At 37.3% G+C, this 20417-nt stretch overlaps 1 protein-coding gene across 12 annotated transcripts in view; it reads right to left on the reverse strand.

Moving 5' to 3' along the window:
* The window catches only part of TTC3 (tetratricopeptide repeat domain 3), a 118901-nt gene that overhangs the window by 63657 nt on the left and 34827 nt on the right, over window positions 1–20417 (reverse strand). For all 12 annotated transcript variants that reach the window (XM_078074114.1, XM_078074080.1, XM_078073991.1 and 9 more), the window contains 7 exons: window positions 13998–14160; window positions 13008–13053; window positions 12069–12189; window positions 10869–10932; window positions 8215–8275; window positions 5108–5192; window positions 541–675 (listed from right to left, as the gene is read on the reverse strand). In XM_078074114.1, the coding sequence (XP_077930240.1) occupies window positions 541–675; window positions 5108–5192; window positions 8215–8275; window positions 10869–10932; window positions 12069–12189; window positions 13008–13053; window positions 13998–14130 (645 nt within the window). In that variant the 5' untranslated portion in view covers window positions 14131–14160. The remainder of the gene's footprint in view (window positions 1–540; window positions 676–5107; window positions 5193–8214; window positions 8276–10868; window positions 10933–12068; window positions 12190–13007; window positions 13054–13997; window positions 14161–20417) is intronic.

Genomic DNA, 20417 nt, shown 5'->3' on the forward strand with positions numbered 1-20417 from the left:
TAATCACTATGATTGGGACAAAGGCCAAACAGAATTAGAAAATATATTTTATAAAGATAATGCAGTTATACTAAAATCAAGTATTTAAAACACAGAACCATTGTCTCAGAGTTCCTTGAAGGGGTGGTTCATAGCAAATTAGAATAACCAAGTCGTCAAGTTCTTTTGCATATAAGTGGGTACTAGTGACAGATTAAGACATTTGCTTACAATCCTGGATAAACTATGGACCTAGCTAATTCTTTCTGCATGAAAAGATGTGACTAAAGCCAAGTCCAAAACCTCGATTTAGTACTTTTGTAGAAGCAGCCAAGCGTTCTAATGAACACCAAGTAGGGAGCAAGGAGAAAGTCAGATACTGAGTGCAACCATGAAGACTGAATCAGAGTGTCACCTGCTTCTCACAGCCTGGGGCAGATTCAGCTAATCTTAGGCAGGCCTAAGGTACATTAATACAATGATGTTAAAGCCTTGGTTCTCCTCTACAAGCACCTGAAATGCACCTGCACTGATACACAAACTGTAAGACGGCACTTTTACCTTTATTTTTTGAGGATCTAAACCGTTGAGCAGCTCCGTGAAGGCCTGCGCAGCACTTCGGCAGCGCTGCTCCAACAGAGCCGTGTAACCATCCTGTATCAGGCTCCTCAGCATCTTCATTATATTAGCAAAATCCTGCAGAAGAAGAAATTCTATTAAGTAATCCAGAGCTACGTGTGTTTAGCCAAAAATTTAAGATGCAAAGTTCATCATAGGGCAGTTATATTGTATAACTGATCACAAAATACGTAAATAAATACCCAAAGCTGCCCTTTATGTGTCATACTCCCTTCTCTACACAGCATTTTTCCAGATCCCGCTTCACCATCTTCTTTCCAACATTCCTACTGCTACTCATGACAAGAAAGGGTAGTTCATTTTATGCTACATGGTTCTATGCCTTGCTCACTTTTCCAGATTGAAAAGACAGCATTTAGAAGTTTTAACAGCACAAACAGCAGAGGACACCAGCCACCATTTAAATAACTGTATGGCTGACTAGAATTAAGTTAAGAACAAGCAATCAATTTACTGATCACTATCAGATTTTAACATCTACCCTCGTGCTCTGGAACAAACCTTAATTCTCAGCAAGAAAGGATATTTCAATCTTTGGCTCTACTTCTGCCCAACATGTACTTGAATAGAACTCAATAAAATTATCAGGAAAGATATTACAGGTTAAATGTAAAGGGAAGAGCATAAGAAATAAAAGACAAAAACAAAAGTGCTATAATATACCTTGAATAAAGTGAGAAAAAAACTTTATCTTTGGATATATATGTGAACTTGCACTACAATCTGAATTCAAGTTTTAGTTACATGGCAATAGCCATCAGCCACAAAAGTTCCATAAAAACTAGATAGACTACAGATTAAACCTAGATTTCCTCACTCCTTGCCATACATGTGTACACCATTCAGGAAAGCAGAAAATGCAAATATGCGTGTGATATTCCTCACTGTTCCTAACAGTAAAGATCCAAAAGGAGGCCCCGTTGCACAAAGCACAGAGGGAAAAGCAGTTTGGTCACAATTAACAAAAGCTGTTTACTGGTTTTCATCCAATGAATCAAAGTTTAGGAGAACTTTCCCCCAGAATACACACAGAAAAGGGCAGCTCTCCCATAAACTTGGTATTTACTATAGTATTTAAAAAGCTCAAAGATAGCTTGTATTTATGTTAAGACATGAATTTTAAAAGTTATAGATGATGATGTGCTATCCCCACAAATAATAGTTATTAACCTTGAATGAACTGATTCCATTTTAATCTCTTTCACATTCTAGAAAAGAGAGACATATAAGCTCATGTTTTCATTAAAAATTATTTCTCTCAGGGACGCCTGGGTGGCTCAGTCAGTTGGGCATCCAACTCTTGGTTTCCGCCCAGGTCGTGATCTCATGGGTCATGAGATTGAGCCTCATGTCGGACTCCACATTCAGCATGGAGTCTGCTTGGGACTCTCTCTCCCTCTCCCTCTGCCCCTCCCCCCACTCACGGGCACATGCTTGCTCTCTAAAATAAATAAAAATAAATCTTAAAAAAAAAATTATTTTTCTCAGTACAATACAAAAAACTACCGTGGGTACTAAAAGCTCCATAAAGTAGGCTGGGTTGCAGTGCCTAACCAAAAGTGTGTTGAATGAACAAGGGAAGGCTCAAAAATAACTATCATACTTATTTAAATCACCTCTGATCTTCCCAGGTTGTCTTTTCTATTCAAGTCCTTCACAGTTTTGAGAGTCAGTAAAATCAATGTAAAAAGACCTAATTTTAAAATCTCCAAATGTCAGAAATTCTAAAGATGCTTTTATGCAACTGATTAGAAATCTGTTTTCATAAACTGCTTGAAACATGCTTCATTCCTCCAGTCTTCTGTAAGATATTTGTCATATATACCTAAAATAGTTAACTGAATTTTAAAATGACCTCCATATTAAAACAAGTATTGTATTCCATATGCTAATATACATTTTTAGGAATGAAATTTAAATCCAATATTCTATTTTAGAAGAAATAAAACTGTGTTTACATAAAGGATTAATTGTCAAAGCAGACTCCTATGAATCATGTTTACCCAAAAAAGACAATCTTTTACTTACTACTACATAGTCTACAAGTGTTCAATGACTACAATAGTGACCAGCCATGGTTCTGTAAATTCTGGATTTCATCGAGGTTTCTATTTCTTCTTGAACCAGTTTTTGTAAGTTGGATTTTTCTAGGAATTTGTCCATTTCATCTATATACATTTTCAAACTTCTTGGTATGATGTCGTTCATAATAGTATTTTTACGTATTTGTAATATTCAAGGATCTACAGTAATGCATCCTTGTTCATTCTTGAAATTGTTTTATAATGTTTTCTTTTCTTTCTTTCTTAATCAGTTGCAACACCAGTGTGTAAATTTTATTTATACTGGCAAAGAATCAACTGTTAGCTCTGTGGATTCTTCCTTGTATGTTTCTTCCCAATTCATTATTTTCTACTTTGATCTCTATTAATTCCTTCCTTCTACTTTCTTTGGGTTTATTTTTCTTTTTTTCTAGCTCCTGGGATAAATACTTCATTAATTTTAAAAGTTTTTGTTCTTTTAATACATACATTTAGCTTGATAAACTTCCTTCAAAGTAATCCTTTAGCTGTATCCCTTGCATTTTTTAGAAGACTTTTTCTTTTTAGGTTTACAACAAAACTGAGAAGGAGGTACAGAAATTTCCATATACCCTTTGCCTCCTCCCATGTATACTCCACTATCAATATCACTCATCAGAATGGTATATTTTACATATCTATATTTTTTATTGAAGTATAGTTAACATACAATGCTATACTAATTTCAGGTATACAACATAGTGATTCAACAATGCTAAACATTATGCAGTGCTCACCACAATAAGTGTAGTTACCATCTGTCATCAGCCAGAGTTATTACAATATTATTGACTATACTCTCTATGCTGCACTTTTCACCCCATGGTTACTTATTTCTTTTCTTTTTTTTTTTTTTTTAAAGATTTTATTTATTTATTTGACAGAGAGAGACATAGCGAGAGCAGGAACACAAGCAGGGGGAGTGGGAGAGGGAGAAGCAGGCTTCCCGCAGAGCAGGGAGCCCGACGTGGGACTCGATCCCAGGACCCTGGGATCATGACCTGAGCCGAAGGCAGACGCTTAACGACTGAGCCACCCAGGTGCCCCCATGGTTACTTATTTCATAACTGGAAGTTTGAACTTTTTTTTTTTTTTTTTTTTTAAGATTTTATTTATTTGATAGAGAGAGAGACAGCCAGAGAGGGAACACAAGCAGGGGGAGCTGGAGAGGGAGAAGCAGGCTTCCCGCTGAGCAGGGAGCCCGAAATGGGGCTCAAGCCCAGGACCCTGGTGGCATGACCTGAGCTGAAGGCAGACGCTTAATGACTGAGCCACCCAGGCGCCCCAAAGTTTGAACTTCTTAATCCCCTTCATGTATTTCACCCATTCCCCCTTCATCCTCTCCCTCTCCCTCCACACTGGCAACCACCAGTGTGTTCTCTGTATTTATGAGACTTTTTGTGCTTGTTCATTTGTTTTGTTTTTCAGATTCCAAATATAAGTGAAATCACATGGTATTTGTCTTTCTCTAACTTATTTCACTTAGTGAAATACTCCCTAGGTCCATCCATGTTGTCAAGAATGGCAATATTTTATTCTTTTTTATGGCTGAGTAATACTCTATTGCATATGTGTGTGTGTGTGTACGTACATCTTCTTTAACCCAGAATAGTATATTTCTTACCAAAGATGAACAATATGGATATATCCTAATCACCCAAAGTCTATAGTTTAACATAGGGTATACTCTTGGTGCCATATATTCTACGGGTCTGGATAAATGTATAAGAACATATATCTACCATTAATATTTTACAAAGAATTTTCACTGCCCTAAAAATCCTCTGTGCTCTGCCTATTCATTTTTTCCCCCTTAATGTATACTTTTTAATTAACTTCCTAAATACCACAGAAAGAATTTTATATACAAAGTTATCTGATTACTGTTAAATCATTCAAAGAATAGAAAGTTTGCTCTTTAACAGCTTTAAGGTAGGTGTAATAAAACTGCACGTGCTTGAACCTTTTAAAATAATTTAAATCTTCTTACAATACTTATCTATTTTTTTAAATTTTTAAGTAACCTGTACACCCAACATGAGTCTCGAACTCATAACCCAGAGATCAAGAGTCGCAAGTTCTACCAAGTGAGCCAGCCAAGTGCCCCTTAAAGTATTTATCTTAAAAGTTAAAACTCTGGAAAGCAAAGAATCCCAAATCTTTAACTCTTTGGGAAGCAAACAATTCTGCAGTATCAAGCATTAGTTAAATTTCTGTTTAAAGTGATTCTCAAGTTAATATCTAAATTAGTGATAGTTTGGTTTCTTAGCAGTCATATATAAAATCATGTGTCCATAACTTAAATTATAAAAAATAAATCTTAGAGATGTACATGATTAGACTTATATGAAAAATGTTTTGTCCAAAGACTTTGCTTTTTTTCATTAGAAATAAGCCTTTTCCTTTACCTGGTGTGCAGCTCTGGAAGATTTAGAAAACTGTTTTTCCAAGATGTTCTTCAAATCTACTGGTAAACTCCCTTGTGAACTAGAACTAATAGAGAAAAGTGTTGAGTTATTTTAAAATCAAATAGTCTTGCTTATATAAAGAATATATTTACTGAAGGCCATTTTTTAAAAACGGAAGTAGAGTTGACATACAAACATTAGTTTTAGGCATACAGCACAGTTATTCCACAACACTACACATTACACAAAGCTCATCATAGTAAGTGTAGTCACCACCTGTCACCAATCAACATTACAGTGTTACTGACTATATTCCCTATGCTGTACTTTTCATCTCCATGTGAAGGTCATTTTAAACATTGAATAAATGGAGTCACAAGTTCCTACATTGAAATATTACCAAGAAGCTGATTCTCCCCAAATTAATCTCTAAATACAATGAAATCTCAATAAAATCCCTATAAAATTAGAGATGGAGGGGGACCAGATGAATTGATTATAAAGATGGTATGGAAGAACAACTTGAAGAAAAAAAAAGAAACTGAGGGGATTTGCACTGATCATCAAAAGTTATTATAAATGTAGTCATAACAACATAGCCTTGAAACAAGAAATGTGCCCAATAAACATTGCAAAGATGCTCCATCTCATATGAAAATCTAATAATAAGAGATAACTGTTTCAGAAAGTCTGACTCCCAGTGCTGGTGAGGGTAAGGAAGATTCAGGTACCCTAGGTGGTATTTTCTGACACCAAATAGTTGTCATTTTCCACATCAATTCTCCAACACCAAGTGTCCAACAACTCAATTCCATTTTGACACCAACTCTGGAGTTAACACAGACCCCACAGGTTAAAGGCTCAGTCCCACAAGACTGACCCCACTTCAGACATAATGCCCTTACTGCTACTGTCAGCCACAATGAGGTGCTTAGGCCCACACTACTGCCTGATGGACTACAAACTCAGAGGTTCCTGTGACCCTCCCTCAGGCTCAACAACTCCCTAGAATGACTCACCGAACTCAGGAAAGTGCTCTACTTATCATTACTAGACTATAAAGGATATAATTCATAAGAGCCCAATGGAAGAGATGCACAGGAAGGTACAGAGGAGGGGAATGCTGCAAAGCTTTCATGCTACCCCAGATCGCACTACCTTCCCAGCATCTCCACGTATTTAGCAACCCAGAAGCTCCCCTGCCCCAGCAGTTTAGAGGTTTCTTCTATCAAGGTTTCATTACATAAGCATGAATAATCATTACTAGTCATTGGTGACTGAACTCAATTTCCAGCCCCCTTCCCCTTCTTGGAGATCGGGGGTGGGGCTGAGAGTTCCAACCCTCCAATCACATGTTTGGTCTTTCTGGTGGCCAACCACCCCAATCCTGAAGGTGGGGGACCAGGCTTGAGTCATCTCATTAGTATAGGTAAGGCAGAAAGAAGCTCATTATGAAGAACAAAAGATACTCTTATCACTCTGAAAGTTCCAAGGGTTTTAAGTGCTCTATGCCAAGAACTGAGGACAAAGACCAAATATATATATATATATAATATATAAACATATAAATATATATTATTTTATAATTATATATAAATACATAAAATATATAATAATTTATATAAATATGTAAATATATAATATATATATTTTTTATTATACCACACTCTCCCACAGCTCAGTAAGAGTGTGAACAGTGCTCATTTTCTGGGAGGACAATGTGACAGTATCTAGCAAAGTTAAAATTACACATCCTCTTTGACAGAGCAATTCCATTCTAGAAATTTCTTCTTCAAATATACATCTATACTATGAAATATCCTGTAGCCATGAAAATGAAGGATGCCGATCTCCATGATCTGATATGTGAAAATATGCAGATACAGATAGATAAAAGATAAAGATAAAAGCAAGCTATAGGCCAGAATGGTCCTAACAACAATGAAAATGATAGTGGTAACAACAATGATAGTTCAAGTGTACTGAGCATTTACCACGTTCCAGGGCTCTGTTTCATGTAGTTATCCCACTTAATCATTAAATAACCTCATGAAGTAGACATAATCAAATAAGAAGACCTCAATTTGAAAACAAAAACAAAACATCGGAACATAAACTTTTCTTTAGCAGAACAGTTTAAAATTGTAACTATGCATTCAAAGAATGACCCTGGCATGTTTTTGGTTTCTTTTGAGGGTTAACAGGGGGAGGGGAAGACTCAGGATTTTTCTATGGAATAAGAGAACAACATAGTATCTAAGCCCTTGCTTTAAATTTAATTTTTTGTAGCAGCACCAAAAAACAGTCATTTTTTAAGATGGGGCTTTACTAATATCTCTTAGTGCTTTGATATTAAAATCCTTCTCCTTGAAGCACCTGTCCAGGAATCAGCCTTACGTGAATAAAAGAGAGCTGACAGCTGGTCTAACTGTGGCAGAAATGGTTTTGCAGGGTCTCCAGCATCACCTTCACTGACCTCATGAACTTCTATATTCATTGTAAGATTTACAATTTCACTTTGCAATCAGTATATATCTCTGTAGGCAATGGAGAGGTTAATTATAAAGACAGGTGGCACGAGGTCTACTGTTAATTTTGGTGTGGGGGGGGTGTTTGACAGAACTAACTTTATAAGCGGTTGCTTCATTAATGAACACTTTCCTTTAATGAGAACTACTCAGAAGGGCCCCTAAATACACACATACTCATGCCTGCTTCCAGGTGGCCAAGAACTTGTTAACACAGAGTTCCTAAAGGAAGCCACCAAAGAAGCAATTGTGTGAAAGGTGAAATAAGGCGAGCAGGGAGAAGACGTAATTCTCACTTTATACTTCTCTGAATATTTTTTCTTTGTATGAGCATGTACTTTGGGATTTTTAAGAATTAACACTGATACATCTCATATTCCATGCTTTCCAGACATCTATTAACACCCAGGATTAATAATCCTTTAGCTAAAAATGATACTCTCCTAAAGATATGCCTTTGATATTTGAAAGGGATTTTAGTACTCATCATAACTACTACTTGAGACTTTTCCCCCCTTTTACTTTTTTCTTAAGAGGAGGCTATAAGGGGGGGGGAAACCATACAGATAAAAAACATACCTGAACTTCTCCAATTCATTGTTTCGAGATTTTTGTTTTCCTTTATATTTTGGAGGCTGACCTGTGAATACAAAGTATTTGTTCCTGAAATCTGTTCATAAAAATCAACAAGCCTGAAAGCAAATCAATTAAAATATGTAAATTGGAATAAGCAGCAAAGGAAGCAATATTTTATGTGAGTGTAAGTACAAACATGAAAAAACAGCTACAACGATGTCTGTCTATGTATGCTATAAAAGTATTGTGAACATTAATTACAATGATATTATTTAGGCCTAAAGTAGATACAGAGAGATATAGGCCATAGTTCCCGTTCTTAGGTTGTTTATAATCAGATGGGAAGAAAAGACAGTCACCAGTAATTACACAACAACCATCTTTAAGAAGAAGAGAAGACAGCATGTTGCTACTGACATATAAATTCCATATTAACTGCTCTTATAACTCAGAGGTGGAAATCACTTAAGGTCGAGTGGCCAGGAAAAGCCTTAGTGGGGGTGCAGCATTTGTATTTAGTTTTAAGAAAAAAGTAGGATTTGGGGCACCTGGGAGGCTCAGTCAGTTAAGCATCAGACTTGGGCTCAGGTCATGATTTCAGGGTTCTGGGATGGAGCCCCACAGTGGGCTTCGTGCTCAGTGGGGAGTCTGCTTGTCCCTTTCCCTCTGCCCCTTCCCCCACTCATACTCGCTCTCTCTCAAATAAATAAATAAAAATCTTAAGAGAAAAACAAAGAAACAAACAGACAAACAAGTAGGATTTGGATAGAATGGGCCAAACCCAAGAATGACATTCACTTTAAGAAACACTAAGTAAACCTGTGTGATCTGGTGAGTTGGGTAAGAAGAGAAGGTTAGAAAGGGGCAGCGAAGGCCAGCTGGAGTGAGTGCTCATGGGTCCTTTGCTTCCGACACTCCAGCTCTGTGAGCCCAGCCTTTGTCCCACTGGCAAGAGCAGGGACTACTGCGTACTTTGGAGTGGGAGGGCCATGCACAAAGTTATGTAGAAAAAAGCACAGCAACAGGGACAGGGTCTTTTTGATGGAAGCTTTGGGAAGAGACAGCAGAGGCAAGTCAGAACCTCTGTATTAAGGAGGGGATCAGAGCCAAGCTGGTTTGGATGGCCTCAGAAAACAAAAGAAGCTTCCAGAAAGGCAGAAGAGTTCTAATTTGATTCCTGCTGTCTGATTTCAGGCAAAACTACACAGCCCTAACCCTGGGACCTCAATTTCTTTGACTGAATACAGATGCTAAAGTGTGGATGGTATTTAAAGTATTTACTTAAATGTGCTATCTGATAATAACAGCCTAAGAAATATCAATAAATTAAAAGGTTTTTTCCAAAAGAAAAGTTTTATCTTCAGAGATTTTTCATGTGCTATTAGACTTATTACATCAAGTAAGACAATCACCTGAGTCTCCCTCTTCATAATTTTCCAATGTGCTAACCAAATGGGAATGGCCAGTGGTAAATAGCTGGATTTGTGGCACTGAAGCCTAAGAAAAGACAGAACTGCAGGAAGCAAAAGACAGAAATGGCTGCCAGAAGCAGAAACACTGAAAAGAAAACAAACAAGCCAGGGGCGCCTGGGTGGCTCAGTCATTAAGCATCTGCCTTCGGCTCAGGTCATGATCCCAGGGTCCTGGGATTGAGCCCCGCATCAGGCTCCCTGCTCCGCGGGAAGCTGCTTCTCCCTCTCCCACTCTGCCTGCTTGTGTTCCCTCTCTCGCTATGTCTCTCTCTGTCAAATAATTAAAAAAAAATCTTTAAAAAAAAAGAAAACAAACAAGCCAACAAACAAGAGAAAGGAAAAGAGATCACTAACAAGATCATGAATCAGGTCAGCAATCTCACCCCAATAACCTCTAAAACCTTCAAACAAAAAATTTGTATCCAACAGCAACCTTGAGTCATCAAGAAAATCTGTATTTTTCAAAAGTCTGTTTCAGAAGTCCGGGAAGCATATAATCTACTTTAGAATGATTTTCAACAAAATCTGGTCATGTAAAGGGAGACTGAGAAATAAATGGAACATGAATGTTCGCTTCTCTGGACCCTTCATTTCCAAATGACGCCAAGTAAATGAAGTCCCACTGTATGTCCGTGTATCTACTAGATGCAGAAACAGACGTATGCACTAAGCATGTACTAGTTAAACTAGTATCAGCCTAAAGCATCCATTCTCAACATCACCCCCAACAGGGTGAAAGTTAGTTATTAGGAGATAAAAAAAAAAAATCTAACTTTCTAAATATATAAAGCACAGATGTACATACAGGACATCAACAGTTAAACAGTATCTGTAGTAGGAGGGTAAACAGGAAAAAAATACATCTAAAAAGTCTCCTGGGTCAGGGGGCTTTAATGAAATTAAAGTTGAAAAACACTGGCCTCACGGAAATTAGGTAGCAGACCAAAAAGAGTTTCATCCTCCCTTTCTATTCCATTTACTTGAATTTCCAAAATTAAATTTATTTAATATGGAAAGACTGAGCGCTGATTTCAAGTAAGTATTCAATGTTTTCTTAACACAGAAGCATTATAAAGTAAAAGGAGAGTAACAGCAAATGTATGCAAGGCTCGTGCAAATGTTGGGGCTGGAGTTTTAGGAATGCTATATTAATTCAGGAAAAACTTATGTAAGGAAAAAACTTACCTGATGGTGGTAGAAATTCAGGATGACAGTCACAATCATCTACCTTCAAAGCTTCATCTACCACCTACCCATGAAAACAAAATTCATGAGATTTTCAAAAAAATAAAGCCATAAAGAATTCAATTAACTAAATAATAAAAAAGAGTAGAACAGAATTTAACCAAGTGCCTAAAATAACCAGCTGGTAATTAGGCCTAAATGAATAAACACACAAAATGATAACTAGTGATAAAAGATTCTAATAAGACAAATTCTCTAATGGTAATTCTACTTCCAACACTTGGCATGATGCCTGACAGGTCTATTGTTCAATAAGTGTACTGAATAAATATTACTGCATCTTTCCTTATGCTCCTGCTCCTCTCCCTAACTGAATACAGCCTCTGAGATTTTCATTAACAATAAAAGGACTACACAGTGAGTTGGAAAAGCTCCCTTAAATGCCTACTAGCCACATACTCCAAAATACCATTTCCTTTTTTCCCTCGCAAATTCTGGAAAGAAATATTAACGTGGACTTGGTGATAACTGCCGAGTTTTTAGTGTACTACTGTTCAGAGGAAAACTCAGGTTCAGGTCATTTGGGATACCCATCACAGAACCAGGCTAAAAGGCCTAGAGGTGCCCTCAGAAACCATGAGGCCTGGGTGCTGGTGAGCACAGCAGGGAGTCAAGGCTAGGGACCACTGCTGCAGAAATGCCTTGGGCAGAGATGGGGAGGGCGTGCCTCCCCCCACACAAGTTGGGTGGGCAGCCTCGTGTGGTGCCAGGCAGCCAAGCTGATTGCAAAAGGGAGGAAAAGAAAAATCCGAAGCACTGTAAGGAGTGGGATGACGTGGTCCCCAGACCCCGCTGTCACTCATTCCCAAGTAGCTGTTTGACTGACAGACACGTAAAGCAGGAAAAGCATACAAAAAGAACTATCCAAGTAGTAAAATGAAATTTAGAAAAAAAAATTTTGAAAACACACCAATGTGATTTCAAAAGAAACTATGTGATATTGAAATATTCTCTTCATGTAGTTGAAGGAGGTAGCTGGAATATTTATTAAAAAGAGAGAATCATTCTTTTCATATCAGAGGCAAAAAGGGATTCATATCACCAAAATATTTAATTTCCATTATCACCGGAATACTACTGTAAAAACGTGAGACTATCCATACTTGAAATCATTTAATTTTAGTTTTTAACTGAACCTACCTTTAGATTCTGATTACCACCGTTTGCCATTTCGTGGTTAGTTTTTCTGCAATCTTTTTCGGTTTCCACAAAGTTAAGTGAAGTACTAAATGCAGGTGCTGATAAACTGGGTATATAGGCCCTGAAGGGGAATAAGAGAAAAATAATTTTATTTCTGTTGATTAGCATGCATTTTTAAAAAATTATCCTTCAAATAAATAGGTTCCAGCAAATACCACCTTTTTTCCTTGAAAGCAGGGTAATACTGTTTTAAAAAGGATCTACCTCTGAGCTTGGGCTTTAAACAAATATTGCTTTAAATTTCATAGTAAAAACTCAAAATAGATTAAAAACAGTTCAATGTATTCTGGTTTCTAATATTAAAATAAGTAATTCTCCCTGATTTAAATTTAACAGCTTCAATATCTTAGGCATCTAAAGCATGTGGGGGAAAAAAATCTATTTTAACTGCCAAGCAATAAATGTAGAACCCTGGCTGCTATTTGTTTTCTTGTGAGCGTATCGAATCTGTCGTCTATTTCTAACAGAAAGTGTCCTAGTCTTTGAAAAGATACTGGGAGGCTGGCGGCAGATGCTTCCAAGACAGAGGCTAAGGGTTAAAGGTACAGACTGCGTCCCTGCTCTCTGCTGCCAGGACCCTCATTGCAAAAACTGCACCCAAGCACAGTGACATCCACTTAACATTTCACCCACCTTTTCCCATAGGCTTAGACTACTGATCTCCCATAAATACACATACAAATGGTTCAGTAAAACAGTCCACAAAACAAATCTGACAATTCACAGGACACCTGATCTTAGACACAAACCCCTCTTCCTTCCCTCCCCAACTTTACTGTGGTTGCTATTAGCTACAAAGCATCAGATACAGTGATTCTTAAACTTACAGGGAAAAGCCATCCCAAGTAACAGCTACTGATCTGATTGGCATTAACTCACCTGCTTTCATAGAAGGCTTTAATTGGATTTCTAGTTGGTGTTCGACCTATAAAAATCAATCACACATGCAAGGTAATCAGTGGATTGGCAACACATACTTTGAAGAGATTTTCAAATACCCTTTAAGCTGACAGTAAGAACATCAAATTTACAGAACTGAAAAATAAACCTAAATTATTTTATATTTTCAGATGTTTTGAGTTTTAGGATGGCTTCAGCAAAATGTTACACAGCCTTATTTGACATCCCATTACATGTGATCATTGACTAGATGCAGCAGTATATAAATCTGAATCAGAGATGGTACCTGTCTTCAAGGAGCTCACAATCTTATAATCATGTTATGTTGGATAATAACATCTCAGCTTCCTGAGACACTAAATACCCAAAGAAGAAAAAATAGGAAAGACCTATATGCTGAAAGTATAGAGTAAGGGAATTTCAGACATTGGAGAAAGCAAAATACTTAGGAGAGAAAACAAGAGAATGAAAATCTAGAATTCCTAGCCCACGCAGCTGATTTCTGATATATGTATATGTACCCACATACAGATGTATATATGCAAAAATGTTCAGCATGCTATAGAATGAGCCACACACTTGGTGCAAAAACATCAAACAACTCTACTGAAGGGTCTTTTCTTTAAGAAATAACCATAATGGAGGAAAAAATTTTAAACAATTTTGTTTCCAAAGTCTTCACTTCATCCAAAATCTCAAGGTGGCATATCTTACTACAGAAGAATAAATAATAATTTGTTGTTTCAAATAAAAAATACAAATCATTTATAATTACCTAGTGGAATATAACACTAACGTACTTCTACATAGACAGAAATGGAAAACTTCAGTGACTTGACCAAGATAATGTAACAAAATAAGCACAAATCACCTGAGAGTTGATTTATGGTTCTCCATTAATCCAAGAAACCCACCTTCAAAAGTTTTAAAGGGAATTCGACTGTAACCAAAGAATCTTAGGTGAAATACCTTGCAGGTCTTCTATTTGTTTTTGTAACTTTACATGCTGCTGAATTAGATCCTTGATTCCCTCAGGGTCATTTTTACAGAGTTTTTGAGCTTTTATGTTTGCTTGTAGGGCCCAGTCATATTCCCCCAGCATAGAAAGAGCAGCACAATAACGATAATGACCCTGTTCCAAAAGATAAATTTAATTTTTTTCTCAAAAATATGCTTAAGTTAAAGAAAATAGATAAGGAAAAATATTTTGCTTGAAAACTGATTACTTAAAATGTTAGATTAGGATCCTATCAATGAAAAATTTTTTAAAATGTTAATACCTCTCAGGAAATAAAATTACCTAAATGAGCTAAAGTGAAGTTATGAATGAATAGTATTTATAATAATTTTAACTAGAGATCAGTATTTTTGCTTAAGAGATTTTTGTACCCCGAAGAAAATAATTCAACCTTTATTATATTTTACAAGTAAAGAATGAAATATATTATTTTGTGCCAAATAAAGTAACACAAACCATTCATTATAAATAACTTAATTTTTTTCAAAATATTTTAAGGCAGTAATAATCTCTAAGTCATTACATTCCCTACACTTTGGAAATCAAACAAATTTTAGAGCTGGAAGGAACAATCAGCTTACACAGTCGTTTTCCAACCCCTCTGAAAAGCATGGTCACAGACAGGGGGTGCATCTAGGCTAGATCTTCCATTCGGCTTGCTCTTAATCAGTTTTTAATTATTTTATTTCTAAGTGTAGTTCTTGGCTTTAAGAAAAGGTCTGAAAACCACTGATTTACTCAATTCCAATGATCAGGGCTTTTTGTTTTGTTTGCTACAGAACCACAGTCCTGGCTGTCCCCATTTATGCATTTTGGGAAATCTTCTATCTCAAGGATGAACATTTTAATCTAGAAAGCTAATATTACCAAACCTGGGGCTAACCCAATCACCCCCTCTTCTAGCTACTCACAAACTGATCTCCCATTGTAGGCACAGTATCTCCACTTGAGAATTGACTTACCCGTGAGAGAGGCTAGAAATTGGCCTAATGTCACACTTATTTAGAGGCAAACCAAAGAATCCTGACCTTATGACTCCAGGTCCAGAGCTTTTTCCTCCTTACTACAGATTTTACAAAGAACATTCTCATTCTATGAGAAACTACTAAATCAGAAATAAGTGACCTTTTTAAGAAAGATGAGCTTTTCACTAAAAAAAGGCCAGAAACAACCATGGGAACCTTTGTTTATGCAGGTTTGATACATATATAATCCTGCTCTCGTGCACCAACCCAATCTGTGAGTTCTGAAGCATTTTTTTTAGCCAGACTATTTAGACTCAGATCAAAGATCCCAATGCAGACTGCATTTGCTTAAACTTTGCTTTTCCTCAAAAGGCATATGAAGACAGATCTCTCAGATATGCTACAAGACCAACATCCTATCTCCCAGGACTATTCCAACTTCAAAATTAAGGTAACTACATAAAAAAAAAAAATCACAGCATAAGATATATGATAGATTATAAACCATACCTGCTAAATTTGTAGAAAACACTTTTTCTTTCTCTTCCCCATCCCGCCCCCAACCTCCCATCTTCCTCATCTTTTGCTGGGTCCTTTTCCCTAAACTCTATAAAACCTAGCATAAAGTCTATCAGTTGAAAAATGAATTTATTCAGATCTCACTGCTGAGGTTATTTGAATGAAGCTTAAATTAAAAGGTATCTCAGAGAGTTTTCTGAACCCAATCACAATACAAAGTTTTGCTTTTCTTTGACATTACCTCATTCTCTATCACATATATAGAAATTCCCTGTTGTTCGTCTGCCTAGCATCCCCTCCTTTTGGTGCCACCATGTGCCTACTCCACATAGCAATGGCAGAACTGGGACTAGTGCTCCATCTCAAAAATGGGGAGAAGCGTATGACCCAGGAGATTGACCAATCAAAATGCACCATTTTCCAGTCATAGGATCAATCCACTGGTGAACACATGGCTCAATCAGGATCAGTTTGAGGCATCCTTAGGTATACTGTATAGATACTAAAAGAGATTCTCTTGCCACTAGAATTAACAGTTATTAAGGATAACAGTTTGGGGTTCCCACTACATGGTAAAAGTCTTTTTCAAAATGAAGCCAAGAGAGCCCACACTCTCACTACCACTTGGGTCAAGATGGAGTTAACAGGGATTTGGATTTACAGTCTTGCCTAAAACAAACAAACAAGGACAAAATATATGAAACAAAGGTTTGCAAGACATTGAGTGACTATCAGGCAACAAAAGAGAGTGACCCTGGAGAAACACAACACAAGCCCTGAATGGAATTTTCAGCTTACTGAATGGAATTCTAAGCCATGGCACAGGGAGAAGGAACACAGGCAGGGATTGCAGTCTTAGTTCTGGAGACAAGACAAGAGACCAGGAGAGCCAAGGCAGCTCAAGTTCACAGGGCAGAGGACCAGAGAGGAGACTGCTCAACAGAGAACTCCAGAGATCCTCACACAGTCCCAAGTTGAGTCTTGAGGTGAGTGCTAATCAGTACATGCATGTGGGACAACTACCCAAAACCCAAACCAGGGAAGAACCACTAGAAAGACTAATAAGGAAACAACAGTCAGCACTCACACAGGGCCAGGAATAATTCCTGTTTCCACCAGCCAGAGTGGAAAACATCATAACTGATGGAGTAACAGGCAGAGTATTCAGAAGCATTTTGCTTCAGCTGTGAATAAAAAGATAGCGTTGACCAAATACCACTATGGTCCCACCTATCAAAGCTTAAAACAAGACTCCAAAGAATTACACTGTTTCCAAGTAACTTTACTGCATACCAAAAGGAAGCTCAAAAATATTTACATACACAAAAATATCAGTAACAATGTCTTGTATCCAATAAAAAATTACTAGGTATGCAAAGAAGGAAAATATGATCTATAAGGAAGAGAAAAATGAGTCAATTGAAAATGCTCAGAAATGACACATGACAGAATTAGTAGACAAGAATATTAGAACAGTTATTATAAACATATTCCATATATTCAAGAAGTTAAAAGAAAGACTGAAGACTGAACATATTAAGATGTGAAATACATAAAGAATATTCAAATTGAAATACTAAAGATGGAAGTTATAGCATTTAAGGTGAAAAAATACATCAGTTGAAAATTGGGGCAGATTAGACATTGCAGAAGAAAAAATCAGTGAACTCAATACAGCAATAGAACCCACCTAAAAAGAAACACAGAATGAAAAGGGAGAAAAGAGACTGAAAATAAAGCTAACAAACGGAAGAAAAACTGAGAAATGGGAAGAAAAATGTGTATAGATCTGGATCCAGCCATGCCTGAAGGATTATAATTCCTAGACTTTTTCAATTACATGAGCCAACTACTTAGGCCAAATCTGAGTTAGGTTTTGTCACTCACAAACAAAAGAGTCCTAATACACCCCTCAATATTAAAAGGTTCTTATGGACATCTGTGAGGCTACTGGTTTGTACGCTATATAACAGTATCAAAAGGCAATGCACAGAGAAATGTCAACAAATGTCTACTGATAATACCATAAAAATTCCCACTCTTTGGGATACAATGACACACCCTCTCTTAAGCCTGAAAGCACGTGTAGGGCAGTTGGCATTGAACCAGTCTTCTCTATCTGGAAAGAAGGGAGAACAATGGCCCACCCTCACAGAAATCTACAGAGAACTTTCTTATGCAGGCTTATATCCTAGAGGCATGACTCAACAGGCTTAGGCTCATAATTAATCTCAAGTAGAAGTACAGAATGCAACTTGCACAGTTCACCTTTGCTTCTGAAGTTTAAGCTACCTTTTAATGAGCACTTCTTTCCAGTAAAATAAAATGAAAAAATAACCTAGATGTAGTTACCACATCTTTTAAATAAGAGGATTTGTGTTTTGCATCTATACAAATATTTCTGCAATCATCACGAAACATCCCTATTTAAATAAAGTGGGGGCGCCTGGGTGGCTCAGTCGTTAAGCATCTGCCTTCGGCTCAGGTCATGGTCCCAGGGTCCTGGGATCGAGCCCCGCATCTGGTTCCCTGCTCAGCGGGAAGCCTGCTTCTCCCTCTCCCACTCTGCCTGCTTGTGTTCCCTCTCTTGCTGTCTCTCTGTCAAATAAATAAATAAAATCTTTAAAAAAAATTAAATAAATAAATAAATAAAGTGAATGAACCCACATAAATATAGTCAACAAATATTTGACGAAGATAACAAAGGTAATACAATGAAGTAAAGACAACCTTTGCAACAATGATGCTGAGGCATCTACATGCAAAAAAAAAATGAATCTAGACCTTATATTCTCCATAAAAATTAACTAAAAATGAATCACAGACCTAAATGTAAAATGCAAAAAATGGTAATGACTTTTTAGATACCATACCAAAGGCATGATCCATGAAAGAAATAACTGATAAGCTGGACTTCAAAATTAAAAACTTCTGCTCTCTGAAAGTTGCTGTCAAGAAAATGAGAAGACAAGCTACAATCAAGGAGAAAATATTTAGCAGACACATCTGATAAGGTCTTAACAGACACCTCATCAAGGAAGGTATACAGTGGCAAATGAGCATATGAAAAGATGCTCCACATCATACGTCATTAGGGAAATGCAAGTTAAAACGAAATACTACTATACACCTATTAGGAAGGCCAAAATTCAGGACACATGCCATTAAAACAACACTACAATGACCACAAGGGACAATACCAAATGCCAAGGAGGATATGGAACAGCAGGAACTCTCACTTGTGGCTGGTGGGAATGCAAAACGGTATAGCCACTTTGGAAAACAGTTTGGCATTTCCTTAAAAAACTACACATATTCTTGTTGCTCAGTCAGTTAAGCACCTGCTTTCAGCTCAGGTCATAATTCCAGGGTCCTGGGATTGAGCTCTGCACCAAGCTCCCTGCTCAGTGGGGCATCTGCTTCTCCCTCTCCCCCCTGCTCATGCTCTCTCGCTACCTCTATCCTATCTCTGCCTCTCTCTCTCAAATAAATAAAATCTTAAAAAAAAACAAAAAAAAAACAGAACTAGGGGCACCTGGGTGGGCGTCTGCCTTCAGCTCAGGTCATGATCCCAGGATCCCAGGATTGAGCCCCACATCAGGCTCCCTGCTCGGTGGGGAGTTTGCTTCTCCTTCTCCCTCTGCCCCTCCCCCAGCTCCTCTCTCTCTCTCTCTGTCTCTCTCAAATAAATTAAAAACAAAAACTAAACATATTCTTGTCATATGATCCAGCAATCCTACTCCTTGGTAATTACCCAAAAGAGTTGAAAACACGTCAACACAAAACCCTGTACATAGGTATTCATATCAGCTTTATTCAAAATGGCCAAAAGTTGAAAGCAACGAAAATGTCCTTCAGTAGGGGCTCCTGGGTGGCTCAGTTAAGCATCTGCCTTCAGCTCAGGTCATGATCCAGGGATCTTGGGATCGAGCCCCACGCCAGGCTCCCTGCTCAGCGGGGAGCCTGCTTCTCTCTCTCCCCTCTGCTGGTGCTCTCTCTCGCTATCTTTCTCTCAAATAAATAAATAAAATCTTTAAAAAAAAAAAATCGTCCTTCAGTAGGTGAATGGATAAATCAACTGGCGCATCCAGACAATGTAATATTATTCAGCACGAAAAAGAAATCATCAAGGCATGAAAAGACATGGCGGAAACTTAAACGCGTATTATTAAGTGAAAGAGAAAGCTATCTGAGAAGGCTATATACTGTATGATTCAAACTCTGACATCCTGGAAAAGGTAAAACTGATGGAGATAGTAAAAAGATCAGTGGTTGCCAGGGGTTTGGATAGGCAGATCAGAGGATTTGGGGGAACAGTGAAAATATTCTGTATAAATCATAATGATGGATAAATGTCATTACACATTTGTCCAAACCCACAGAATGCGTAACACTTAGGGAATGAACCCTAAGATAAACTATGGACCTTGGATGATTATAACGTGTCTGTGTAGGTTCATCAATTTTCAAATTATACCACTCAGCTGGGGGATACTGATAACGGGGGAGTCTATGCATGTGTGGGGGTTTATGGGAGATTACCTTCCTCTTAATTTTGCTGTGAACCTAAATCTGCTCTAAAAAAATTGTTTTTTAGAAAGTGAAAATTTTCTGTTCAATAAATCAAGCCAGGAATAAACATTCTACACGAAGTCCTCAATGCAATTCAGAATATTTTAGTATTCTTTTTTTTCTAAATTGATAATAGAAAATTCAAAGGTAACTCTAGAAAACTAACTTCAGGGTCTGGGTTTCAGTATTAAGAATTCTATCATCCACAGAATAAGTATTTATGGAGCAAATGACAAATGCTAGGTTCAGTGATCAACAAAGATTCTGTATCAAGCACAACAAACTGATCACTCTCAAACAGAAGCACATCCAATG

This window comes from Halichoerus grypus, chromosome 1 (assembly GCF_964656455.1).
Source record: "Halichoerus grypus chromosome 1, mHalGry1.hap1.1, whole genome shotgun sequence".
Classification (NCBI taxonomy): domain Eukaryota; kingdom Metazoa; phylum Chordata; class Mammalia; order Carnivora; family Phocidae; genus Halichoerus; species Halichoerus grypus.